Source organism: Gavialis gangeticus, unplaced genomic scaffold, assembly GCF_001723915.1.
Source record: "Gavialis gangeticus isolate Ggan-Ray unplaced genomic scaffold, GavGan_comp1, whole genome shotgun sequence".
Taxonomy (NCBI): Eukaryota; Metazoa; Chordata; order Crocodylia; family Gavialidae; genus Gavialis; species Gavialis gangeticus.
Window position 1 is genome coordinate 13,505,129 of NW_017728964.1, and position 26,661 is coordinate 13,531,789.

Here is a 26,661-nt window from a genome sequence, read left to right on the forward strand (position 1 = left end):
CCAATCCCTTGCTATGGCACTGGTCATGGGACCACAGAAAGGACATATGGGAACCAGCTGAAGCCCAGCACTCAAGAAAACCTAGTATGTAAAATAATAGTCATAGGGACCTTTTCTTTTTTAACCCCATGATCCCTCAAGACTTCATCATCACTTTGTACAGCTTCTGCAACCTTCATTTTCTCTGTGTGTAGGACCAGCATCTGCAATAAGCAAGATTTCATCAGGAGGAGGGAGAACTTGCAGATATTTTTATCTCCTGGTCTCTTCAAAAGCATAATATTAATTTTAGCAGCCACTGCATGTACTCAGGCTTTGAGCCCAATAATGTTCTAGAGAGTGGGAACTTGGACCTCTTTGTTGCACATGCATGCAGCATGTGAAGTTATCAAGTGTCCATCTTGTGGTGTCCCCAGGTAGATGTTATTGCCCGGTTTATCCTGCTCGTTTCTTTGGGCAGACCTAGGTTTGAAGCCTATTCTCCCTGAGCAACTTCCTGCTATGCTCCACTTGACCATCCTTTCCTTCTGGTGGTCTGTTCCCTGATTCATAGATTCATAGATATTAGGGCTGGAAGGGACCTCGGAAGGTCATCGAGTCCAGCCCCCTGCCCAAGGGCAGGAAGTCAGCAGGGGTCATAGGATCCAAGCAAGATAGACATCCCAATGTCTCTTGAAGGCGTTCAAAGTAGGTGCTTTAACCACCTCTGGCAGCAGGCTATTCCAAACCTTGGGGCTTGGACAGTAAAGAATTTCTTCCTTATGTCCAGCCTGAAACTGTCACGGAGGAGTTTGAGAAGGTTCGATCTTGTCATCCCTTGGGGCACTCTGGTGAACAGACGTTCCCCCAGTTCCTGATGAGTGCCCCTGATAAACTTATAGGTGGCCACCGGATCACCGAGCCTGCGCTTTTCCAGACTGAAGAGTCCCTTGGCTCTCAGCCTGGTGTCGTAAGGTCTGTTTTCCTGACCTCTGATCATGTGCCTGGCTCTTCTCTGGACTCTCTCAAGCTTCTCCACATCCTTTTTGAATTGTGGAGCCCAAAACTAGATGCGGTACTCCAGCTGCAGGGCCTAGATGTTGGCTCCTGTTTCTTTTGTCTTTCTGTGCTTAGCAATGTGGGGTCAGGGCAGCTAGGCCTTTTCCAAGGAAGAGCCCAGACCCCTACAGATTGATCCAAAACTGAAGCAAGAACCAGCTTCAGGTGCCTGAACAAGTGTGCTGCAGGCAGGTGGGGGATTGCATAACCTAACCTCCTTCACATGTCTGTGAGGAAAGACATGGACAAGGAACAAAGAACTCCACCCTGCATAAGGCTACTGGGCCTTAACAACTCTTGCTTTTCCAGCTCGGCTCCTCCAAGTGCCAGTGCAACAAGTTTGGCTCCTTGCCTTTTAAAGTAAGCACCTGCCTCTCAAACACTGCCCTGGCAGCTCTGGTGCCATTTCAAGACCAACACGGCTACAACCTACACCCCTGTTTCAAGACCATGCTTTCTCTCTGCAAGTCCTTAACATGTTCTAGGATTACTGTGGGTAACACACAGGCGGCCCCTGATACCCCAGTCTGAAGAAATGCTTCGCCCACTGCAGCCAAGAAGGGGGAGGACTGTGGCCCCTTGTCCACCAGCTTCCCTGAAAGCCTCTCCCCTGCACAGGACTCCAGCCCAGGCTGCAGAATGATTTGCTCAGCTGTTTGGAGTAGCTCCTCGGTGGATGCAGTGACTATGGCAGAGGAAAGCTGTCCGCGCCGGTCACCACGAGGCGTGTCAGTGCAATCACCGGGCAGCTGCAGACCTCCCATCAGCGACCACCAGCCCCAACGGGCGCCCGATCTCCTAGCGCCCCCAGGGCCCCGGGCGTGCGGGGTGTGCCTATAGCCTGAAGCACTGATTGGATGCCAGCCCGCCAATCACTTGCCTCAGCCCGCTCCCTGCCTCTACGTCATTGGGCCCGCAAGGGATGCTGGGAGTTGTAGTTCGGGGACGGAACTACATGTCCCGGGGGGCTCGAGGCTGAGCGCCGAGGCGGGGGCGGGTTGCTGTAGCAACCGCGCGGGCCAGGTCCGGCCTGCTCCCGCCCGGGTGAACAGCGCGGGCTGCAGCCTCCGGTCGCAGAAAGCCGGGGGTTTGCTCCCTGCCCCCCGCCGCTCCCAGGACCTTTTCCTTCGTCTCGTCCTGGGTCCGCAGTCGGGCATGACAAGTCATTAAGACACAAAAACCAACCGCGGATCATTCACGTCCCGGCCTCGGCAGCACTGCACCCAGGGTGAGCTTCCCTTCAGCCTAATGGATGCAGAAAATCATGGACTAAATATAGACAGTGGATTTATGCCACGTTATAACCTGACTCCGCAGGTACCTCTCTGCTGTTTATCATCCCCTCACTCCCTGTCTCTGCCTCAGCCCCCAACTCCTCAGTTTACATCTTCACCTTTCCTGGCATGCAGACTGGCCTCCAGCCTCTTTATTATTAATTCCCGAGCTTCCTTAGCCTGACGAGGGGTGTTTATACCCGAAAGCTTTCGACGAAGAATTTTCCAGCGATTTGAGTTGGTCTAATAAGAGATATCAGACTTACCCAAAGAGCCTTGTCTGCCTGAAACCAGGATGGTATTTCTTACCCCCTTTCCTGGGTATATTTGACCGTCTCAATGTCTCTGAAACATTCAGTGGTCGCCCCATCCAACTCGCTGCAAGTACTAAGTGCTTTTCTTTCCGTTATTTTAAAACCAGCCTGCCCTTGCCTTGGTCTAGGTTAGCGCTTCCCAAACGTCTCCTCAGCATGACCCCATTTATGGACCCGTTTCCTCTGTGTGGCCCCTCGTTCCCAGCTGCCCACCCCCGTGACCCCATCCACTAATGTTGGCACCCCACTGGGGTCGTGACCCACAGTTTGCGAACCGCTGGTCTGGAGAGCAGTGGGATGGAAAACTTGAAAGGTCTTGGGTAGAAAGGAAGTCAGTTGCACAGTAATTCTACTGAATGTGAAGGTTGAAGCAGGAAATCTTGCTCTCTTTTGTTAGACTGGGCTTGAATCGATTGGGTCGCAGGATTACATTGTTAAACCGTATCTGGAGGCGGAGACTGAATGACTGAGCAGAAGCCCACGGAAGAAAAGACCCCCTGCAAGCCGTGAGATGGTGAGTGTGACGTGAAGGGGCAATGGGTAGAAAAGAGGTATGAAAACTAGAACAGAAATAGACAGACTTCATTGTTGTGATGCCCTAAGGCAAAGGTTCCCGACCACTGGGCCGTGGCCCAATACTGGGCCATGAAGGGTTGGCTGTTGGTATGCAGTTTGCCGGTCTACAGTCACTTCCAGTCCACAGTTTGCCGGTATAAAAAAGGTTGGGAACCAGTGTCCTAAGGCAGCGATGATTGAATGCACCACTAGACTTTTGCAAATCTTGGCTGTCTAGTTAGCACCAAGAAGGAACTGTGCTTGCTACAATTACTTATGGTAATCTTCAGGAATACGCAGGACAGATTCCATTGTTTCATGCATTATATCCCAATTGGCCTGGGAAGCTTTCCCATATTGTGTCAGGATTGTACAAGAAAATCTGACTTTTACTTCATCAATAAACAACAGGGATCATGGTGGACATGTCATGTCTGGTATTGTAAGCCACCCTGAGGCTTTCTGGATAGTGCGGGACATGCATCTAAATAATGACAGTAATAATAATGTTGCATCTGGGCTGGCTTGCCTAGACTGAGTTATCTAACGTGCGGTTCTACAATACAGCAAATTAACAGGGCAGTGATTCTGCTGCTCTGATCAGCACTGGTGAAACCTCCCCTGGAGTACTGCGTCCAGGTTTGCGCCCCACACTTGGAGAAAGATGTGGACAAATTGGAAAGAGTTCAGTGGAGTGCAGCAAAACTGAGTGATTACAGACCTAGGTAATGTGACTTATAAGGAAAAGCTGGAAGAGCCAGGATTATTTAGCTTGAAGAAGAGAAGATGGGGGGCAGCGGGGTGGCAGAGTTGATAGCAGTCTTCAAAAACTGAAGGTTGATTATAAAAAGGATGGGATTAGCTGTTCTCTGTGGCTGTAGGGGACAGGACTAGGAGCACGGTGTCAAGCTGCAGCAGGAGAAATTTGGGTTGGAGATTAGGAAGAACTTTCTGACTGTGAAAGTGGTCAAGCATTAGAACTGGCTGCCTAGAGAAGCTGTGAAATCTCCATCCCTGGAAATTTTCAAAAGCAAGTTGCACAGACCCTTGGCTGGGTTAGTTTAGTTAGGGATGATCCTGCCTTGAGCATGGGGCTAAACTAAATGACTTCTTGAGACCCCTTCTAGCCCTATAATCCTATGAACCTTGTGCAGGAAAAGTCCTGTTGGATGTGTCTTGCTTTCAGTGCTTTTTATTTTTGTAACAAGTCAAAATTTATTTTCTTCCTTAGGCTACAAAACCGAAGAAAGGCTTAAAAGGTATGAGCCCTCGTCTGCACCTCACTATTCTTAGTCTGCTTGAGAATAGGTGGGTCAAAACTGGGGGTGCTCCTGACAACCATAGAAGTCCGAGGTGGGGAATCCTGGCTAGTGATTCACTTCCTTGGTTTAAAGCTGTTTCAGCTTACTTGAGTCGAGTCATTGCTAATGTCAGCTACCCCAGTAGTTCCCAGCCTTTTTTATACTGCGGACCAGCAAACTCACTCAAAGAATACTGGCGAACGGGTATAGAAACAATCTAATTTACATATTTAAATCTATTTTTTACATGGGGGGAGACAATAGCTAAAAATCATACATACACATCACTAGCTGGCTAGCAGTGGTTAAAGCTTGTGCCACGACCCGGCAACCAACCCTTCATGGCCTGCTGGTCGGAAACCTCTAAGCTACCCCTGAAATCAGATGGATTTGCCATCTTAGGCTCCTGGCACATACTAATTTAAAGTTGCCCTGGGATCTGATCCCCAATCCCAACAATTATATTATGCCACACGTACATGGGAGGAGGCATGAGTTTGGGATCGGGATCAGCTTCCAGTTGCACTCTTTCTACATCATTATCCCAGGCTTCTCTTCACTGGCAGATTGAAAGCTGGTCGCCCACAGGTCCCAGGCTGCATTGGGCCTGGTTTGAGGCCCCAGTGTGGTCCCTGGCTGAAGCTGACATAGTCAGCTGAGTGTCAGCCCCTGCCCCAACCTGCTACACATTCAATTTAAGATGCCGTATAAACCAGCCCTAAAAATGTGTTACATTATATGTAGCACATTTTTAGGGCAGGTTTGTCATTTTATGGCACCTTAAAATGGGTGCACATTTTTTACGTTTGCCATTTTTTATGCCATGATTAGCACATTAATTGCTGCATAAATGTAACACATAAAAAGGGCCCTGGGGAATTATGCTGATCCAGAGGAGAGCATGTCTTTGTCAACTTCACCTTACTATCTCCCACATCAACCTACTTAGGTGGCAGAGGTCATTACATGCTGCCCCCCCCGCAGAATTGCTGTTGGCCTAGGTAGGTAGGTAGATAGGGATTTAAAAAGAGCCCCTGGGATTTTTCAATATGCCCTGGGTTTAGAGTTTCATTAGATTCTTTTAATCTCAATATGTGACCAGCAACTGATTGATGGGAGGATTTTGGAGATGCAATAAAGAAGGAATTCCCCGTTTGGCAGAGTGAGGACAGGACTCTCCATAGAGCCCCACTCAGCCCAAACGTTCTTCTTTTTTTTTTTTAAGTAACATTTTTCATGTTCCAAGCCAAATCAATTCCAAATCCATGAGTCATTCAAGAACTATATGTAGCCCTACTACTGGTAAATATCCTCCACCCCCACCTGGGGCTTCAGATGCTTTCAAATCATTTGGCAGGCATCCTCCGTGCAGGCCTAAGCCCAGAGGCTTGGGGTTTGGCTGCCCCTGAGTACCACTTGCCCTCAGCTGCATGGCTGCAGGAGCAAGCTAGGGAGGTAGTCTCCCATTTCCATAAAGTGGGCGTAAAGCCAAGATGTTCCCACTGGAGAAGAAAGTGGGAGGTTAACTATACATTACCTCTGTGAGTAATATCCCATAGGACTGTGCGAAGCTTTGGATAGTGATTCGATTTGGAGGAGATTCAGCCCAATTCAGTGGCTGAATCTCCAAATCCAAACTGAAGCAGGGGACCAATTTAAAGGCCTGAATTAATTCAAAGCTCTCTGAATCTTCGGAAAAGATTCAGAGAGCTTTGATGATTCAGGCAGTCCTCGGTGGCTGCAGTACAGAGCTGCAGCCGACACTGAGCTGGTAAGTACTAGGGGCAGGGGGGGACCCCTGCTAGCCCCCAGCCCCTGCTTGCTCCCCCAGCTCCGACCCCCACGGGTGCCCCGCCCGGGCCAGGTATGGCCTTTTAAGAAGAAAAAAAAAAAACCAAGAGAAGCCCCGGGACTCACCACTACTGCAGTGCCCTTGGGGCTTCAGGGGCTCGTGCAGAACCCCCACGTCGCACAGGGCAGTGGGGATTGCCCTGCCCCCCCACCAGCAGGAGCGGTGAGTCCGGGGGGGGGTTTCGGTTTGTTTGTTTTTTTTCTTAAAAGGCCAGAGCTGGCCTGGGTGGGGCACCTATGTGGGGGCTGAGGGAGCAAGCGGCGGGGCAGAGGGCTCATGCAGAGGCCCCCACACAGCAGGGGGCAGTGAGGATCACCCCCCGCCCGGCAGCACCCGCTGAGTCAGGGTTTTTTTTTTTAACAAGTGCTGGGAGCTGGGGTAGCCATTGCCAGGCTGGAAGAGAGGCAGAGGATGAGCCTAGCTGATTCGGAGATTCAGCAGCAGCCAAATCTCCAAATAAGATTCGGCTGAATTGAACTGGGACAGTGATTTGAATCACCAAATCAAATTACTGTCCTCCGAATCAGCCAAATTCAAAGCGAATACTAGCCACTTTCACAGGCCTAATATCCCATACAAGAAAAGCAGTTATCCCTAGAGACTAGGAACACCGCCTTGGTGGTCACGGTTGGAGAAAATCTTGCTCCCAGTGACATCAGTGGAAGTTATTGTTTGGGTGGCTATGAGAACTTAGGACCTCTTGCTGGTGATGCTTACACTCAAATTTTCGTCCCTGGGTCTTAAGGCTTTAAACATCCAAGCCATCTCAATATACAGAAACAACTTTTCTGGCTCTTGTGTCTCCAGTTTTTTTGATGCAATGGCCTTGCTCTGTTTTCAATAGGTTCCATCAATGATGTGCTCGGTGACCTTCTTGGAGACGATGGTAAACGCATCTTCCTTGGCATTGAGAAGGAAACTCTGTTTATATTGTAGTCTTTCCATGTGTTTGGGGAACTAGTGAAGGATGCTGGCTCTCTAAACAAAACAAAGCTTTCATCTTATCCAGAGAGCAGCTATACTGTTGGTTACTCCTGCAGCCAAATTTTCCCTGCCATACTGTCTCTACCCTGGCCTATAGGCATCCCCTTTAGGGCTGGAAGGACTGCTCACTTTCCATGCAGCCTGTTCAATCTCTAGAGGGTATGAGACAAACTTCTAGAGAGCACATTAGTGGAAGAAATAGAAAAGGGGCAATAGGCATGCAGGAAAAGGAACAAAAGAAATAATGAAGACCAACTCTGCAGTGTCTGATTGAGTGGTTACAGTGTGGCTGTCCTGACATGAAGTATCAGCATTTTGTTTTCTGTAACGCAGAATCCCAGACCCACACAGCAGCAGGATAAACTTAAGAAGGGAATGTGACCCCAAGGTTATTTGGGAACCACTGGTCCAGGATAAGCTTTCACCCAAACATTCCAAACTGCCTGTGTCTTGTTTCCAGATGAAATCCCTGTTAGATCTAACAGACCTTCCCAGCCTTCTGGGACCAGTGGAGGGAGACCCAGGGGACCCAGCTCCAGGACCAGCAACAAGTGAGTACGTCTGAATTGTGCCATTAAATAGGTGATTGAAGAAAGAGGCCTTGCTCCCTACTGGTCTCTCTGCACCCTGTAAGTTGTACAGTCATTTCCCAAGCCTCACTTCCTAGTACTAGTAATTTAGGTTCTGAATTTACAATTATCACCATGGGGGAATGTTTTTTTAAGGATCAACAAGGGCATCAGGCTCTCTTCCCTGTGTATTTCAGTAGGCATTGGGCAGCTCTCTGCCTTCACACTTTTGGAAATCTCATTCTGAATATTGTTTAGTTAAAAATGATGAGCCATGCTGTGATCTTGATTAACCCCTTGTCTGTTGATGTAATAAGACTCCTGTAATGGGTTAGGCAGGGAACACTAGAACAATACATAGAAAAAACAGCCATCCAAATACTAGCTTGTCTGAATAAATCCTTCATTGTAGGGGCCTCTTCCAGTCCTCTCCTACTTTAAATGTCAGATGTGCTTCACACACCACAGATGACTTCTGCAGCAACCTCCATCTTGACTTTCTGTGTTGGGATTAGTGAAGTGCAAGAAGAGAAGTGCCTAATCCTCCTGCTTGTCCCTTGCAGATCCCTTTTTGAGGATGACTTTTTCAGCAAGCTGGCTGCTGAGGAAGGTGCAGCTACAGAGGTGAGTGTCCTTCAGCAGAGAGAGTCCTCATGGTCTCTAGATTTCTAGTGTATGTGAGGCAGAAGGTTGGAGGACAGGCCACATAGCAAACACACAGAGCTAGAGTCAGTCATGCATGGTACAATTCCATTGGAGGCAACAGCAGCACATCAGAGATGAATCTGACTGTAGAAATCTCACTGACTGAAGAGCTTTTTCACATGTTCCTCTAATTGTTCTAAAACAGGAATGACATAGGTTGATGAGAAAATGAGAAGTAAAAATCTTAAATGAGGCTGAATGCTACCAGGGTGACTTGCATGACAATATAGTTTAGTCTGATATAATGTCCTTCAGACAAAGAATCTCCAAACACTTTATAGTGAAAGTAAATAAGCAAAAGTGATAGTGCTGTTTCCATGAATTACAGCCAGAGTTCATCAAGAAAATTTCCCCAGATCAAGAGTTTCCCCATAACTGTTTCATTCTCTCAAAGAATTGAAAAATACCCAAGCTTCATGAAAGCATTTGACAAACAGTAGTTAACACGGATAATGCTCCCAGTAGTGAGGCACATCTTTCTGTTCCTATGTTACGAGTTGAAGAAATTTAAAAGTCCTGAGTGCTGATGTGAATTGTCCAGGATCACAGTGAATCAGCAGCAGAACTGGGATTCTTAGCTTCTGTGTTGCTGGTCTAACATCTGTAGATGCATCATCTTCTCTGTTACCACATCAGACAGACTTCCTGGCACTTTGTTTTAATGTGGACAGGACTTGGGTTATCTGATTCATTTATTCATTTTCAGACTAGACAACAGCTAGCTATGGAATAGCAGGTGTAGAATAATAGGTGCCTAAAAAGGATAGAGTTTTCTGTATCAAGTGAAAATATTTAAACAAAAAATAAAACATTCCTTTGTCTTCTGGGCTTGTTGGAACCTCTTCTAGTGCCATATGCTTCTGAAAATGCCCATGTTTGTTCTCTCTCCCTATCTGGTATGCAGGGATCTGATGTTTCGGATGCAGATCCACAAGCTCTGCTAGAATCCTTGAAGGTAACTGAGTAAAATATTGATAATCTCAGAGCTTTGTTGAGTTGAAACTAACCCCTGACTTCTCTCCAAGTCTGTATTCCTGATTCTCCTAACTGTGGTTTAACTGGCAGCCAGTCTTCCCAGATCTTTTCTTCACAGGCAACACTGTTGTATCTTTGGTTGCATCTTAGTTCTGAGGACTAACGTGACAAAAATGAAAGGCTTGCAACATCAATCTTTGCTTCCCATCCATGTCCAGTTAAAAACCTCATGGCTGGAAGTCACTGAAAACTGGGGAGACCAGCATGTTTGCTGAAGCTGACATGAAGAAGCTTTTTTGTGGCATGACCCTTACCTCTCCCTGGGGCCACCCCAGTGAGGTAATGTTGGTATCAAGCATGCTACCATTGCTTCTCTGGTTAGGAGCAGAACTAGAGCCAGACTGGGAAATAGACCTGAAGTGAAGATCCACTTACCACCTTCTGGGTAAATCCTCCCCAGGCAGAGAGCAGTGCCTTGAGGTCTCCACCCCTGGGCAGCATATAAAAAATGTATCACATACCACAGACTTGGTTTTACTTGACCTGTGTTAATGACCATGCAAAACTTCATATGTGCTCTACTGGCTGAGCTCCAGAGCCCTGGCTCAGCTCCTTGTGCTCCTGAATGTTCTGCTTATCTCCAGGATATGGACAACATGGAAGCTGATCTCTTAGGCATAAAAAAGCCTGGTTCTGGGCCTGGCAGGACAACTGCAAAGAGTCCTGAGAAGATTGAGTCATCAAGAAACCCAGTAAAACCAGCAGGGAAGCTAACAAGTACTGAGAAAGGTAAGTGGGGACGCCTATGAGTTTTCTTTCTGTACAGCTCAACTGATTTCCGATTGACTTGGCTTGAAGCTGTTGTGCATTGGGGCTTTGAACATGGAGTACCCTTAGTGGCATGGATGTTCCCATGTAGAAAGATGATTTTGGCTACCTAGAAGCAGGGCCTCCAATATGGTCAGTGGATCATAGTTAGGGACATTGCTAGTCCCTGACCAAGGCTCTTGGATGTGGGGATCCTCACCCTCTAGAAACTCAGTTCTCTTGAATCTGCCCTTTGTATTCAGTAGCACAAAGTGGTCCAATAAGAGTACCCCTTGACATTTTGCCCAGCTAAGCGTTATGCCCAGATCTCTAATTCTCTGTTTTAGAGGACTGTAGTGGTCTTCCTCTTAACACACAGGCACTGCCTCACCAGTCTGCATATCCATTTATATAGCTTAATGCCTGCCTGTATGTGAAACCCCATTTCTGACCGTGTCAATGCCCTCCCTTTTGTGGCAGAGTTGGCAACTAGGATCGAAAAGAAAGTTCTTACCACTCCCCCGACCACCTGGCAGCAATATAAGAAGTTTTCCTTTGAAAGTAAGATCTTGCTGTAGCCCCAAGTGGACAGCTGCAGCTATGCTCTCTCTATGCTTACTGTTTAACATCCTGATTTAAGGGGAAGGGTGTAGGGAGTCATCCCCTTTAGTGATAGGGTTGCTGGAGGAGTGGATGGATAATAGGAATCAGAGAGGTCATCAGCTCAAATCTGGGCCAGGTCAAAGTACCATGAAGGTACCTGTGTGATGGGAGTTGCTGGTCTTCTTCAGCAGTTTCTAATGTGTCCATACTGTAAATGTTTTCATCAGGATAGTGACAGAGAGGTCTAGCTTTAAGTAGGCTAGAAGACCTGAGCTCCCTTTTGTTCCAGGGAGGCTCTCTAGGTCAGGTGTCGAAGCCACAGGGCAGCTAAGACTCCTCTGTTATCCCTGCTGTCATAATAGAGCCGACTTCAGCTTCCAGGCACCATTTGCCAGCACCAAATTCACTTGAATTAAGTCCTGTGTTATACATTGCCCAAATGCCTCCAAATTATATCAGCAAGCATAAGGTAGGAGAGAGTGTACCAATTGGTCATGGAAATGCCAAAGAAACGTCCCAGAGAGTAAGTGGGTGGTACATGCGTATGTGTGAGGATCTCTTTTAGTTCATTTCTCTATCCCTTCTTCCCTTCTTTTCACACAGCAGAGGATGAGCCTAGAAAGCAACCAAGTAAAGGAATAAGTAAATAATTAGAAAACCCAGATTTAAAAATAGCCTGCCTTGGGGCCATCTTTTTGTGCGATTTCTGTGGGCACTGTGTTTGGGTTTATGTTCCCTCAGACCTTTTTTATTTGATAGTTTCTCTCAGATCTTTGCAGGTATATGTTTTAGAAGGATAGTTCCTTACAAGCATTAATCTCTAACTTCCCATCATCCCTGCAGAGGAGGGAGGGAGGGAAAGTTTATATCTGCTTTACACCTAACAAGAATGAGTCACAGCAGCCAGAGGTCACAGATGTGGAAATGGGATCCAGGTGTCCCGACATCCCAGTTCTTTACTCTAACCAGAATACTATGCTCCCTGTTACAAAGTCTGCTGAAAAGGGTAGAAGGACTCTTAAGTAGCTTCAGCGGGCTTTGGATTAGGTCAATAGGTGGCCAGGTAGGGGGATGAGGGGTGAGGTCAGGACGCCATGGGAGGGGTGAGGCCACCAGCGCTGGCCTCAGCCCACCCACTTCCATCATCACTGCCTGCAGGACTGATGCAGGCTGACACAGTGCGGGGTGTGGGGAGGAGCGGGCACACCGCGGTGGCAGTGGTGAGGGAAGTAGACATGGGCAGACACGGCAGTGCTGGTGGGGGGAGGAAGGGAGTGGGCCTGGGTCCAACGCGGAAAGGGGAAGGAGGCGCAAGCCTGGCCCAACATGGCAGCGGCAAGGGGAGGGGAGGAGCGGGCCACCTCCACCCCTCAGGCCCGGGTCCACTCCTCCCCCACCCCTTCGTCGGCCCCGAGCCTGCTTCTGCCTTCCCCCTGATGCTGCAGCCCCTGAGCAGGCCTAGACCCGAAGCAGCAGGAGGGAAGGGGGGAGCGGGCCCAGATGGGGGGGCCACAGGGCTCCATCTCTGCCTGCTCCACCCCCTCCCCATCATTCTTGACGGGCAATTGGCTAGTGTGTGTATATATTAATATATCTACATTATAATATAAACATGGGGTCCAGACTTGCTCCCAGCAAATAGTGCTGTTGACTCCAGCAGAAGCAAGATATAATTCAGGGGCGGGCAATTATTTCGGGTGGAGGGCGGCTTACTGAGTTTTTTTTTTAAGCCATCAAGGGCTGCATGACAGGCAGCAAGGGGCTGATAAATATTAATTTTCTATATTTTTAGGGCCCCATGGGCCAGATAGAAAGGCTTGGCGGGCCGCATCTGGCCCACAGGCCGCATTTTGCCCACCCCAATTTAATTCGTACACAATCCCCAAAATAAAGATGATAGATAGTCCATTCTTGGTACATTGTTTTCTTAGAGCTAGAGTTCTTCCTCCAAATGACTCTTGTCTTTTCTTCTCTTCTTCTTTCCCTTTGGGGTAATTCATAGATTTAGATGATCCTTTGACAGGGCTTTTGTCAGATGAAGAGGAAGAAGCTGCCAAGAAACTGCCTCCATCAGGCCCCAAAACTAGCCCTGAAAGAAACACTGGGCCAGCCAAAGGGAAAGGTAATTGGAAATACTGTAAATAGACCCTGTCCCTTGAATTAGGTCCAAGTTGCTCGGTCGGATCGAAATTGGTCTTTCATCTCCTAGGACTTGGGTTCAAATTCTGGCATTATTCTAGCCCCAGATGGGTACTTTTTCACATTAGCAAGTTGGGGCACATTTGGTGTCTCTGTGGAGATTCAGGATTGGCAGAGTTAGGAGCCCTTGTGCCTAGGGTCACAGGTCAAGTTTGTGCTTTAGCTGGTAGAGCTGTGTGTCAGAGGAGAACATCCAGGATTCCTATAGCAGGAAATGCTGCCAATCCTTGGTGGAGGGTGCCAGTCCCAGGGAGTACTACAGTTCAGGAGTGAAAAGCTCTGGCAAAGCTGGGGCTTCTGGGATATCTGGAGCTCTACAAATTGGGAGTTGAGAGGCTGTTAAAAATGTCTCACCAAGCTCTCCAAAAGACAGATAATCCAAATAAATAAAAGTATGGACCTCCTGCTTTGTCACTTCCCTTTGATTTGTGTTTCTGGCCCCAGAAAAATCATTTCTGCATAAACATGTAGAAGACCCCACCAGACTGTGCCTCGTGTGCTGTGGAGGATAAACTCATACTGGAATCATGACTGTCACTGCTACAACAGCTCTTGATTCTGTTTAACAGAGACATCACTCTCTTCGATGCCTCACCACACAATGGCCCCCATGCGGAAGAAGGAAGAGCTGATGTTTGAAGATGATGCTGATGACCTCATGAGCGCCCTGGGGTTTGGCAAGAGTCTGAAGGGAGATCTGAAGCAGGAGAGGAAGGGGGAAGAGTAAGGCCCTTCCTTCTGTACACAAGGCTATAGATAGAAATGAAGCATTGAAACACTCCTGTGGGAGTTAGGCTTGGTTCCAGTCATTAAGTGCAGTGCTAGAAAGACTCTGTTATATTACCTCACATCTAAGTGGGTGCAGAGGCATGAACTGCTAGTGCTCTTGATGTTTCATTGGAGTTGTCTCCAAGTCAGGGGGAAAGGAAGAAATGGGGGTAAAAGATGACAAAATACTGGAGTTCAGTTCACTATGTCAGAGCAGCAGGATTGATTTATTAAAATAAATAGTTAGCAGTATTACCATTTGTCGTTGTCATTACTAATTCTTTGTACAGGGCCACATTGTGCTAGGTTCCTTACAAAACAGATTAAAAAGGTAACCTGGCCAAGATATTTGAGGTTGTCTGCTCCTCTCAGTTACAGTTCTGGGCTGACTGCAGAGTTGGTTGGGTTTTTTTAAACCATATGGGCAGAAATTTGAGGGAAGATCCTCTTCCACCTATTAGCCTCCTAAATATGATCCTTTCCCACCCTGCTCAAGTCTCTGAGCAGTCACTGATGCAGAAGTTAGGTTAGACCTTGCTGCTTTGGTGACCGGAAGGCACCTTACAGAAGCATGTAAGGTTGCTGGCTTCTCAGGGACTCTGGGAGGGTGGAATAGACTCTCACATAGGAACCCACGTCCAATTAAACACTTTGTAGGTGGAATTGTGTCTGGCCCTTAGGGTCTTGAGAAAAATAAAGCAACAGCAGAAGCTTAGCTTCTGCAGAAAATGTCCATGTCCCGCTAGCTCCTTGATGCATCCTAACTAACAAGATAGTGTTTTGGCCCTTTGCATCCCCTGCCATAGAACTATGTAACTCTTTGTGCTCTGGCAGAGAAGAGGTCCGCCCTGCCCGCTCCAAGCTGGATGAGTTGTTGGGACGAGGGACTTCAGCCAAACTCCTGGAGCGACCAGCCACGGGGGAACCAAAGGAGTTCAAACTGGATAAGAAATACCAGAAGAAGCCAGGTGAGAAAGATTTACTCTGGGAACTACAGCAGTGTCATGAGGGATATAATTGTGTGTGTAGTATTTTTATAATGGTAATATAATATTTATAATAGTATTTTTACAATGGTAAAAGTCCACATCTCAGATTATACCACTATGAATGTCTTTCTGCAGTTATAGCTTATTTCACTCAGAAAATCAGTATACCAGTAAAAGCTATTTTTCTTTCCTAGGCTAAGCCATGGCTGTGCTAGGAGGGCTTGCCATCCTTGTTGCTCAGCCCAAGTTTGACTTAAGCCTTTAGATGGGCAGGTGTTGGCATTGCCAGTAGTATTCTGTGCCAACTGTGGTTAAGATGGGTATGCTGTTTGGGGGAAGGGGCAGAGTTCCCCCTGTTTGGGGGAAGGGGCCCCATACTCTCCAATTGGTGCCCATGCACAGTTGTTGCAGTTACAGCCCTACCTCAAAGCTTTTCTAGTGGGGATAAGACCTGAGGGAATACTAGCAAGGCTCCAAACAGGAGAAAGAGCACATGAGTATGACTGTGAGTGTTGTGTGCTTGTGTGTGTATGCTGCCTACTTACCCCTAGAGATTGATGTTCAGACACCTGTCTATAAACAGATAAGGAAGACATTTGGGGAGACGAGGATTTCACCTTTGGTGCCTACCAGCCCACCCTGGCCTCCACCCCAGAAGGCCACCAGTCAAGACGTCAGTCTGTCAGGTATAATTTCCATAGAGAAATACCCGTGTCTGATGCCTTAGACATGCTGCCCCAACAACAGGAAGCTGGGGTCTGAAACCCTCTCAGGTATGCATGTGGATGTGTGTCTTTTTGTTTTCAGGTTTTCGTCAGAGAATATCAGTGAACTGAAAACTGATCAAAGGTCGAAACCAGCTACTCCACCTACCAGGAGCCCCCTGCGAAGCAGCAAAAATGGGGCTGATTGGCTGGGGCTGAAAGATGAGGACTTCATTGATTTGGACCCTCTGTCTCCACCTAAGGACTCAGCCAAAGGTATTTCCACAGCAGCCCCCTTGAATGTGCCATCAAGCCCCTCAGCTGCCAAGCAACCCAGCCCTGCCAGCCAACCCCCATCTGGGACAAAGCCGGCAGCAGCTAAACCTGCTCCAACAGAGGAGGAAGATAACTGGCTGAGTAATGCCCTGTCTCGGAAGAAAGCCCAGGTGCAGGGGAAGGTCAGCGAGGGAAGTGCTGGGCCCTCAGGTCCTGTGGTGCAGGACAAAGATGCAGATCCCATCTCTCACCCCAGGTAAAGAATCCCCTTCCCTCACCCCCATGGGCATTTCAGAGCTCCCATTGACTTCATCAGGGGCTTCTCAGTTATATAAGCAAAATTGATCCAGCCTTGTTCAGTCAGCTGAGGTGCAAGTTATAGCAAAATACCTTAGTCGGTTCCTTGACAAAACTCTTTCCAAATGTATAGCTATGGGCAGATTTCTCTTCAGGCATAACAACAGATGAGCCAGCGGGCTAGAAGTGAAGCATCCTCTTCGTATGCCGTCATGGTTTCCTCTAGAGTGCCTTTGCTCCCTCTGTCTGTGCAACTGAATGGTTTGAAGAGAGTGACTTCTGATCACTTCCATAACTGGGCTGCCAGGACTGGGATAAAGAGTTTATTTTCAGATGAAGGAAAGCACCTTTATTCTCTGGTCCCAGACAGATGCATCCATATTCCAGGATCATTTACACTGATATATAAACCAATGTAAATTCTGTTGAGGTCAAGAAGGGCCCAATGTGCAGCTATCCCAAGGTAGCTCATAGTAATAGGCAGCTATTACTCCATGCAGCAAAGGAGCAGATAGTAGCCTGTTAGCTTTTAGCAGGGCTACCCAAGGATGGACACACAAAGACAAAACCTAAACCAGTGTAACTTAGGCCTCTTGTGTTTTAACCCTAATTTTTCCCAGGGGGATAATTCTCTCTGGATTGGGTGAAGGTACCCCAGTTATGGGTTTTCCTTGTCTGTCTACTTCTTTTTTTTATACTAGTGGATATTACATTTGTCCATGTCTATCACCAAGGTAAGAGAATACCTTTGCAACTAGCAATGAGAGATTAGACCCGCCCCCAGTAGTCTTTTCCATTAATATTAAGATTTTGTGTTTTCCCACTGAAGAGACGTTTGTTTTCAGCCAACCAGATGCCTCAGGAAAAGGACCCCAGCACCCTGCTGCATCAGAGGACAAGCCTACCAGGGTGGAAGAGCCTGGGTATGTCTCCTTCCTGCTTCTGATCTCCATTCTCCATAGGAACCACTAAAGTGAATGGCAATGGCTAGTGTCAAACACAAGCATGTAAAGCTGTGGTCTTCATGAACAGTGAGATGGGGTGCAGCAGCTTTAAGGAAAAGCACCTCTGGTAGCTCTGTTTCTGACCTCTGCCCCTTTACACTGTTGTGTTCAGGAATGGACAGGCCTGGTGTTGTGCCATGTCACTGGGGCTTAAATTTGGAGAAACACAAAGTCCTTCAGGTTAACCAGAAAATGCCCCTTTAATTTTTCTCTGCTCCCCATGAATCCTGCTCTGGGGCTGTGATGCCGCACCCAGTCACTCATCTATCTCCATCCATCCCACAGCTATCCCATTCCACGGCTGACCACTCCAAAACATGACTTGTCTCTTGCATCTGAGTCCAAGAGAGTGGCATCCTCGGGTGATACCAGCAGTGCTGGTATGTTTTGTCTCCCAAATCAGCCCAACTATTAGGCAGTGGTTCCCACCCCATTTGGGGTCGCAACAATAAAAAATGGGGTTGCAGAGACACTCGACAGTGTCGACCAATTATGATGAAAATCACAGAAAAAAGCAGGAAACAGCAGTTTCCCCTTGCAGGCTGGCTGGGACCTGGCCTTCAAGGGGTTGCTTGGGGCTGGAGGAAGTGGGAAGAGGGCAATCAGGCAGGGGGTGCTACATGCATGTGCACACGTGCACTTGGCAGCCAGGCAGCATGGAGTGCAGCTCCCTCCAGATAGGTCTATGGTGGGGGAGGGCAGATTGAGGCCCCCCGCAATGAAGGAGGGAGGAGTGGGTTTGGGGGCACTGACCAGCCAGGCTAGTGCATGGGTCCCAGGGCCAGGGTGGGAAAGTGGGACCCAGCTTTGGGAATAGGATGGAGCCATGGGCAGCTCATCCAGGAGGCATCGGGGGGATGGTTCCCTGCTGCTGCATGCACACCCTGGAAGAGAGCCATGGGGGTGGGGGGGGCACATGCCCCCCAGATTTATGCACTGGGCAGGGGTGGATGCGGGTTGCCTGCTGCAATCTCAGGGCTCCCCACCCTACTGCCTTCATGCCCACTGGGCTGTTAAGGCCCCTGGGGGGTGGGTAGCAGGGTAGGGAGCCCTGAGCCCATAGTAGGCAGCCTGCATCCTGCCCACCTCCGCAGGCTTTGCTCCAGCCATGCTGCCCACAGGGGGGAGGGAGCGTTGATATTGTCTGCATCAGTTTGGGGTTGCAAAAAGTTCTAGTGTTTAAATGGCGTCATGCTGAGGAAAAGGTTGGGAAATGCTACACTTGGACCAAGAAAACCTCCTGGTTTCTCACTGGTCATGCAGACTGTGAGGACAGGAGTGACTTGGCTTCCTTGGCTGGAGCTTATATGGTGGTAGCCTGGTCCTCCCAAGACTGAAGCAGGGTATAATCAGAGCTAGGAGAGCTCAATTTCTCTTGGGTCAGACAAGAAGTCCTGTGTCACTGTCCTTGCATATGGAGTGGCCTGCTTTCATTGCCACATCTGAACTTCACCTGTGTTGAACTTTCAGGCCCTGTTGCTGCCTCCCAGGGACATCAGGAGAGTCTTGGCCCTTCCATGCTGACCCAGGTAGGAGTATAGCTCTACAGCACTGAAAACACATGTCTTAAGCACGTGTGCCCTTGGCTGTACAGCCATGGGGCAGGACCTAAAGCACACAAGCTGAAAGGGGAGTCAGCATCCTGAGTTATGTTCCCTGCTGCCTCACTGATTTGTTAAGTGACTCAAGGCCCAGTCACCTGCATGCACTGTGCATCAGTTTCTTTATCGTTAGAAGGGAGGAAGGCATTCTTTTTTTCCTAAGAAGCTTGTGGGCTTTTAATTACCTTAATCAAGCTAATTTCTTCTCTGGTCTAATCCCACTGCCTAACTGGATGCAATCAATATTTTTTACATCTTTGAGATATTTTGAGTCCTGCTTGAAAAATCTCAGCAATATAAATATACAAATATCATATTTTTTCATGAATAATGAGACATGAATCCTAGTTAAAAGCAGTTTGATAGTCTAGTTTCTCACCATTTAGATGTTTTGCATAAGAGAGTTCTTAGCAATTTCAGGGAAAAATTATCCAATTTTTTAAATACGAATGTGTTCAGCAAGTCTTGCTTGGTTTTCATCATCAAGGCTTCCCTGCATCCTGTGCTGTGGTGTGGCTGCTGTGTTAGGGAATAAGGCTTATCATTCCCAAGTGCCTCTGCAGCAATGAGACAGGACAGAACAGCCCACCTTGCCTGTATGGGTGTAGGTGGGGAGTCGTCCTGTCTTGTGAGACAGGGCCTTTGGAACTGCTTTCTTGGAAGAGAGCATCCAGCTGGGCAGTAGGATTAGATCAGACAAGGCAGCCCCAGAATGGGGGAGCCAGAATTTTAATGGGTGTTAACCAGGTATTGTTCCCAGAGCTGAGATGTTCCGCCACAGAAGTACATGAGATTTTCTTCCTGTGGTTATTGTTGCAGGTTGTCGCATCTGGGGCTTCTCTCCAGCAGGCTCTACTGCAGCAGCAGGTGAGGACAGCATACAGTTTCTCCAGGTGAGGATCTCCTGAGGCAGAGCCATTCTAAGAGGGCTCAGTCTCATTTCCATTGTCCTTGCAGCTCATGCAATCCGAGCCTTTGGCCCTGAGCTTGCTGAACACTGGGGACTACGAGAAGAGGCTGGTGGCTCTGCAGGCACAGTTGCGGGAGAGTGTGGCAGGGTACCAAGCAGAGCTGCTCAGCACCCAGACTCACCTGGCACAGCTGGAGAGCCAGGTGAGAGGCATATGGCTTGCCACAGGGAAGGCCGAGACAGGAATGGTTCTCTTCATACCGCACCAACTTTCACAGAAGGGCTGGGCTGGGTATCAGCAAAAGGCAAGACTTTGCTCCCAAGTAGAAGTCATAGAAAGATGTGGTCCATTCCTGTCTGGGGGGGTCACATAGAGGTGACAGGTCCATTGAGGGCAGCAGGGAGTGGGCCTGGCCACCTTAATAGATACCCACCCTCAGACTTTCAACTCAACTCCTGCTTTCCTGGCACCTGCCTCCCAACCTATCTCTATCCCAGGAGTGATCCAGGCAGTGATTTGCATTTGGGCAGGGGTGGGTGATTATTTTGGCTGGAGGGCTGCTTAACGAGTTTTAGTGAGCTGTCAAGGGTCACAAGAGTGGTCTCATCCCTTGACAAGTGTCCTACCCCCTGGTCGCCATCTTGAGACTGGAAGTCCTGTCCCTAACCCCTGACCTTTGCCACCAAAAGTCCCTCCCTTTGTCTCCAGAAGTACCCCTTTTCGGAAGGGGGTTTGCCATCTTGGAACCGGTAAAAAACCCAAAATTATTTACTAAAAATCAAACATCCACAATAACATTTTTAAATTTTATTTTAAAAAATATTTTGTCCTGATTTGTGTGTTTGTGCTGAGTATATAGAGGTGATTGCATAAGAGCTCAAAATGAAATCTTATTGTTATATATTGGCAGGGTGTGAGTGTGTGTGTGTGGGTGGGTATGGGGTTTGTGGGGAGCCATGGGGTGTGTGGAGGGGGAGGGTGTCTGGGGCTTTATGTGTGGGTATATGTGTGTGGTGGGGTGTGTGGGTAGCAGTGACCAGGGCTCCCCCCAGAGGCACGTGGGTGTTGGCGGGGGAGGGGTTGTGGGGGAGGATGTAAGACATTGTGGTGTTTGTGAGGTATGTGATTGTGTGTGGGGGAGGTTGTGGTTGTGGGGAAGGATTTGAGGGTATAGTGGGGTGGGCATGGGAGCCCCCCTGTGCACGTGCCCCCCCTGAGCCTGTCAGCACCCACCCTGCAACAGCCTGGAGTCTACACACCCTGTGGCGCCTCCCCACCAACACCAACAGCACGCAGCCCCAGCGTGCCCCGTGCCTGCTCTCTACCTCCGCACCATGGCACGTCCTGGCTACGGACATGCAGCGGGGCTGGGGCAGCTTCACAGCTGAACTGCCTTTCTAGGCAGCCCGGGCAGCGACGGCTCCTTCCACCTGCCATCGCCAGTGCCCCCAGCCTCGCAGTACCAGCGGAGACCTGCACTGTGCCACCTGGCCGTGGCTCATCCTGCTGCCCCCTGGGCATGAAGGGATACAGCAGGGCTGGGGGCAGTGGTGGCGACAACCAAAAGGAGCCACTGCTGCCTGGGCTGCCTCAGAAGGCAGTCCTGCCACAGAGCTGCCCCAGCCCTGCTATGTGCCTAGGGGGCGGCAGAATGTGCCATGGCCAGGCGGCACCTGGGTCAGGCAGGACCATGGGACCCACTGTAGGCTGGACAAAGCCCGTCTGTGGGCTGAATCCAGACTGCAAGCCGTATTTTGCCCACCTGTGTCTAGGGGGATATGACTGCAGGAAAAAGAAGTTTTCCTATGTGTATGCCTGATTTTTTTCAGGTGCAAAAACTGGAACTGGAGAGGACTCAGCAGAAGTTGCTCCTGGAGAGTCTGCAGCAGCGACACCAAGAAGACTTGGAGCTCATTGAGAACGCGCATAGGTATCACAGTTGTCCACCTACCTTCATTAGTCCACATAGGTCTTGCCACAGTATCCCCAGTGTGCCCAGTCCCCAGTTCCCTGTTCTGTGCCCAGCACTTGGTCTGATTCTGTAGCTGAAGCATTGACCATTAAGTGGGCATTCAAAATGCTACCTCCAGACTCTCCATTGATTCTGTGAGTTACTTTGAGCAAGTCACGTAACCTCTGCCACTGTTGGCCCATTTTGTGATGGGAATCACAACACTGACCTCCTGTGGAAGGGGCATCATGAAGTTAATAGCAGTGCTGTTGCTTGCTGTCCCTAGCTCTGCCACCAACCAGTGGATGCCTTGGATTATCACTCACTAAATTTCCCTGTCCCTCAGTTTTCCCACACTGTAAAATGAAGCTAATGGTACTAGTCTTCTTTGTAAAGCACTTGGATATTAACAGAGGTTAAACCCTTGGCAAGAGCTGGGTGTTGCCATTAAATCAGCAGCCAGATTCCTAAACTGGCATTCACATTTGAGTTCTGCATTTAAAAGCAGATCCTTAACCCAGGCTTTTCAAGCCCTAAGCATCTACTAGTGCCCATGTACCTTGGGAACAACTTCCACAGCCCATAGGGGTTTCCTTTTAGGAGTCGTGTGAAGATGGTGGAAGACTCCTACCGTCAGCGCGAGGAGAGGCTGCGGCAGGAGAACGAGCAGCTAGCAGCACGACTCCTGTCCCAGTGCCAGAATGCAGAGCAGGCCAAGGCTGAGCTCCTGGCCCAGCATCAGCGCCGACTGGCAGAGCTAGAGCAGGAGAAGGTGCAAGAGGTGGAGAGGCTGCGGGAGTTGCAACGGTAAGGGAGGTTGTGGAAGGGACAGGCAGCCAGCCTGGAGGAGAGGGGCAGGGCCTGACCTTCACATCCCGCAGGGGTCAACACTCTTGGAAATGGGTTGAAAAAATGGTGGAGCTGACAGGGAAGTGGGTTCAATTGGGGCCAAGAAATATTAAGCTAATTTGATGGTATAAATAACAGCATCAGCCGTGCTGCACAGGGCCCTAGCACTTGTTCCCCGTATTATGGGTTATGCAGTTACCTATGAGCATTTGGCCCTCAATGCGAGGAGGCTGAGGAGGCATCTCACCTGGCATGGCCTTTATCTGGCCTGTGCTGTCTGCAGCGTGTGGCCTGGGGCCTGGTGTTGAGTTATGTGAATAACGCAACCTGAAAAACCTTTTTTAAAAATTAAAATTAAAATTGTTTGGGGTCAACCTGACTTGAAACTGGTTCGGTTTTCTCAGGCAAATGAAGAATGGAAAACAAAAAAATTCTTTGCACGTTGACTAGAGTTGTCCATAACAGATTTGTTTTCTAAACTTTTAATACCTTTTTAAAAAACTAATTTAGGCAAATTTGGTCTCAAAGTGTCATTTCAAAATGAAAGATCAAAATGCCTCATTTCAAAGCTGTTGAAGCAAAATCTTAGGAATTTTTCCAGTTTTTTTTCTGTTTTGCAAGTGAAGTAATTGGCTGAATCTGGCACAAACATTTATTATAGTTTCAGTAAACCCAAAACTGCATATTTTGGTGAATAAATTATTCATCCAAAAATGCTCTCCCAGCTTTAGCCAGGACTCCAAATCACAGGGACTTCCCTCCACAAAAAGGGCCTTTGGGTTTGCTCAGTCATGACTTTCTACTGGAATCCTCCAACTCTTCATACCTTTGGTGGGAATCAGTAGATTTCTCCCAAGATTTTCTTTTGGGAATGAGATGTCTCTTTGGAGTCACCCAGTGACCATTTGCAGTTGATCTCACCTGGAGCCAGAAAACTGAGATCAGTCTAAAAGCTGCTTCAGTTCAGCTTTTGGTGTCCCTTACCTGGGTTCAGACCATGGTGGTAAGAACCATGTGATTTCCCCGTCCTGCTTCATATGAAACATAAGTAGCAAAGTGTTAGTAAAGGTGTCCTTCCCTCTGGGTCCTACAGGGTATCCATTTTGGAAATGTGCAGAGACCACGAAGAGCAGCTACAGAGGCTAAAACGACTGAAAGATCAGGAGATTGATGCAGTCACCAGTGCCACTTCCCATACCAGGTACCATCTACCCCATCCACCTTGCCTTCGTTTTCCAGCAAGATTTCCCCCTTTTCCCAATCCCTGTCCCTTTCAGAGTGTGATGGAGGTTCAGTTTCTCTTCCTTTTCTCAAGTAGTTCAGCTGATCCTTCCTCTTTGTGTTTGGGAGTCTCTCAAAAGCAGAGCTTCTTTTTGGAGCTGGTATCATATAGACTTCCCTAAAGGTGGTACCCTTCAGAGGGTGCTTAAAGAAGGATCATGTCCTCCTGAGCTGTTGAGTGACAGTCCCCAAAGTGTGTGGTGGTAGTAGATGACTGGAGGGCTGGAACATAGGATGGACCCCAACAAGGAGAAGAACATGAGATGCTGGGGATGTGGCAGGGCATCTGAAAAGGAGTGATTGGTTCAATGACCAAGGTTATCTTGACTTACAAACTTATCACAGCCAGTAAATCTGAAGGCCTCACCCTGACCCCAGAGAGAAAACAGTCTCTCTCATTTGCTGCCCGTGAGAAATAAGGATCAACTGACCACGGGAGGTTCAGGGTAGAGCTATAATTGCTGAAATTTGTTGCCCAAGGAATCTGATCTCCCTTTTCCCCAGAGCCGTACTCAGAATTTGACTCATTGTTTCAAAATAGATCTTCCTAGCCCTCCTGGTATGAGAGTCACCTTTAAAAACATGAACCTTTGCAGCTACTGTGTGACCAAGATGCTGCCTTTTTTCTCGTTCAGGTCTCTGAATGGTGTCATTGAGCAGATGGAGAAGTTTTCCAGTAACCTGAGTGACCTGTCCCACAAGGTGGAGGTCACACATCAGAACACATCACAGGAGCTTGAGATTGGAGCCCGGCAGCGAGATGAGCAACTCCGTGGTACCAGCCTTCTTCTCTAGCACAGCCATTAGTACTATTTATATTATGTGATCCTCCTTGACCCCAACACAACTTGTAGTGGCAAGGCAGGCAAGCAGAGGAACAGATGGTCACTGCCCCAAATAGCTGATAGTCTTAAAGTTGGGGGTGGGGATTACTGTAGTGTCTCAAAGGTCTTGTCGTGGACCTAGATACTCTTTATACCAGGTGCTGTGCAAACACAGGATAAGGAGATGATTGTTTCTCTATTTTACAGGCTGGGAATAGGCCCAGAGAGAGATTGAATGACTTGCCAGAAAGTCAGAAGCAGAAACCTGACTGGCTACATCCCAGTGAGGTGTCCTTCTCCTTTATAGTGTGTTGACCTCTCTGCAGAAAATGGCAGTAGCTCACCAAGGATTATACCCAAGGGCAAATGAGAATGCAACAGCCAGAGATGCTGTAAGCTTAAAACAGCTTCTCCACATACATGCTGCAGATATACAGGCTTCTTGCTGGAGGTGCCATCCCAGCTTGTTCAGACTGAGGGACACTTCCCCAGATGTTACAGACCAGCCCAATTGCAATGGAGTCAATGGATCAACACCAATTCACAGCACTTGAAGGCTCTGGCCTTAGGGTGGATACAGAGGTGCCTTATAGTAGACCATGACATTACCCTGGGAACCCCTGTAGGCTTCCCTAATGTGACTCTTTCCCCGCTCCCCTCAGTGCTGCAGGATAGACTGACACAACAGCAGAGAGATATGGAAGATGAGCGGGGTCGGCTGCAAGGGGTCATTGCCAAAATGGAGGCCAGGCTAGGGGAGCAGACGCGGCTCCTGGAGCAGGTGAGCTTGGGTGAACAGTCTATGTCCTCCATTCAGCATTGGCTCTGATGGAGGAGCCTGCACCTTTTCCACCTCTGTATATGATGCAGACATTTCCCTGAGCTCCCACCAAGGCAGGAACATCATCAACCTCAGGTCTGGGCTTTCTGCTCCACAGCTTCCATTCTTTCCCCTGTGTCAAATGAGTTCCAGCTCTGTCTGTATTTGGGAATAAGAATGCTTTGCTCTGAATGGCCTAATGAAGTCCTAACCACTCCTATGTTGAAGACTCAAGGAATTTTGTCTCATAATGTTCTCAGAATGGGGAACCTGACCACCTGGTGTGAAACAGCCACAACTCAACATCCCAGTAGCAGGTGGATCAAGAAGACTTGAGGCAGGGGTGGAACAATCACATTTTCCATCCTGTAACAGCCATTTGTGGGGGAAGGGAGAGTTTGAAAATAGCCTTCCCAGGTGGTGAACAAAACTCAGGCCTTGGAGTTTTGGAAGCCCAAGAAAAGGGTAGTGGTGAAACATCACCCTGGAAAAGGGCCAATGTGGTCCCTATTTGCAAGAAGGGGACGAAGGAGGATCCAGGCAACTATAGGCCAGTCAGTCTCACCTCCATCCTTTGCAAAGTCTTTGAAAAGATTATTAATGCTCATATATGTGAGAACTCAGCAGGAAAAATTATGCTGAGGGGAAACCAGCATGGGTACATAGCAGGTAGATCATGCCTGACTAATCTAGTTTCTTTTTATGACCAGGCTACAAAACACCTTGACACAGGAGTAGGGGTTGATATTGTTTACTTAGACTTCAGGAAGGGCTTGGATATGGTATCCCACCCCATGCTGGTGAACAAGTTAAGAGGCTGTGACTTGGAAGATTACACAGTCTGGTGGGTGGCAAATTGGCTAGAGGGTCATACCCAGAGAGTGGTAGTGGATGGGTCGGTATAGACTTGGAAGGGCGTGGGTAGTGGGGTCCCACAAGGCTCGGTCTTTGGACCGATACTATTCAATGTCTTCAACAGTGACTTGGACGAGGGAGTGAAGTGTACTCTGTCCAAGTTTGCAAATGATACAAAACTGTGGGGAGAAGTGGACACACTGGAGGGCAGGAAACAACTACAGGCAGACCTGGACAGGTTGGACAAATGGGCAGAAAACAGTAGAATGCAATTTAACAAGGAGAAATGCAAAGTGCTGCACCTAGGGAGGAAAAATGTCCAGCACACCTACTGCCTAGGAAATGACCTGCTCGG

The 26,661-nt window shown here is 48.5% G+C and overlaps 1 protein-coding gene across 5 annotated transcripts in view; it reads left to right on the forward strand.

The window, feature by feature from the left end:
* The first annotated feature begins 2,056 nt into the window (after window positions 1-2,056).
* The window catches only part of FBF1 (Fas binding factor 1), a 30,416-nt gene continuing 5,811 nt past the window's right edge, over window positions 2,057-26,661 (forward strand). Inside the window, exons 1-25 of one of the 5 annotated variants that reach the window (XM_019503232.1) lie at window positions 2,057-2,355; window positions 2,915-2,918; window positions 3,024-3,140; window positions 4,413-4,440; window positions 7,179-7,220; window positions 7,779-7,869; window positions 8,451-8,511; window positions 9,497-9,547; window positions 10,212-10,356; window positions 10,855-10,935; window positions 12,980-13,099; window positions 13,743-13,899; window positions 14,779-14,912; window positions 15,517-15,619; window positions 15,741-16,169; window positions 17,056-17,133; window positions 17,500-17,594; window positions 18,685-18,743; window positions 19,635-19,682; window positions 19,773-19,928; window positions 21,556-21,656; window positions 22,278-22,484; window positions 23,620-23,727; window positions 24,443-24,582; window positions 25,294-25,412. In XM_019503232.1, coding sequence (XP_019358777.1) covers window positions 3,138-3,140; window positions 4,413-4,440; window positions 7,179-7,220; window positions 7,779-7,869; window positions 8,451-8,511; window positions 9,497-9,547; window positions 10,212-10,356; window positions 10,855-10,935; window positions 12,980-13,099; window positions 13,743-13,899; window positions 14,779-14,912; window positions 15,517-15,619; window positions 15,741-16,169; window positions 17,056-17,133; window positions 17,500-17,594; window positions 18,685-18,743; window positions 19,635-19,682; window positions 19,773-19,928; window positions 21,556-21,656; window positions 22,278-22,484; window positions 23,620-23,727; window positions 24,443-24,582; window positions 25,294-25,412 — 2,556 coding nt within the window. In that variant the 5' untranslated portion in view covers window positions 2,057-2,355; window positions 2,915-2,918; window positions 3,024-3,137. The remainder of the gene's footprint in view (window positions 2,356-2,914; window positions 2,919-3,023; window positions 3,141-4,412; window positions 4,441-7,178; window positions 7,221-7,778; window positions 7,870-8,450; window positions 8,512-9,496; window positions 9,548-10,211; window positions 10,357-10,854; window positions 10,936-12,979; window positions 13,100-13,742; window positions 13,900-14,778; window positions 14,913-15,516; window positions 15,620-15,740; window positions 16,170-17,055; window positions 17,134-17,499; window positions 17,595-18,684; window positions 18,744-19,634; window positions 19,683-19,772; window positions 19,929-21,555; window positions 21,657-22,277; window positions 22,485-23,619; window positions 23,728-24,442; window positions 24,583-25,293; window positions 25,413-26,661) is intronic. The other 4 variants (XM_019503246.1, XM_019503263.1, XM_019503255.1 and 1 more) reach the window with 4 other exon arrangements.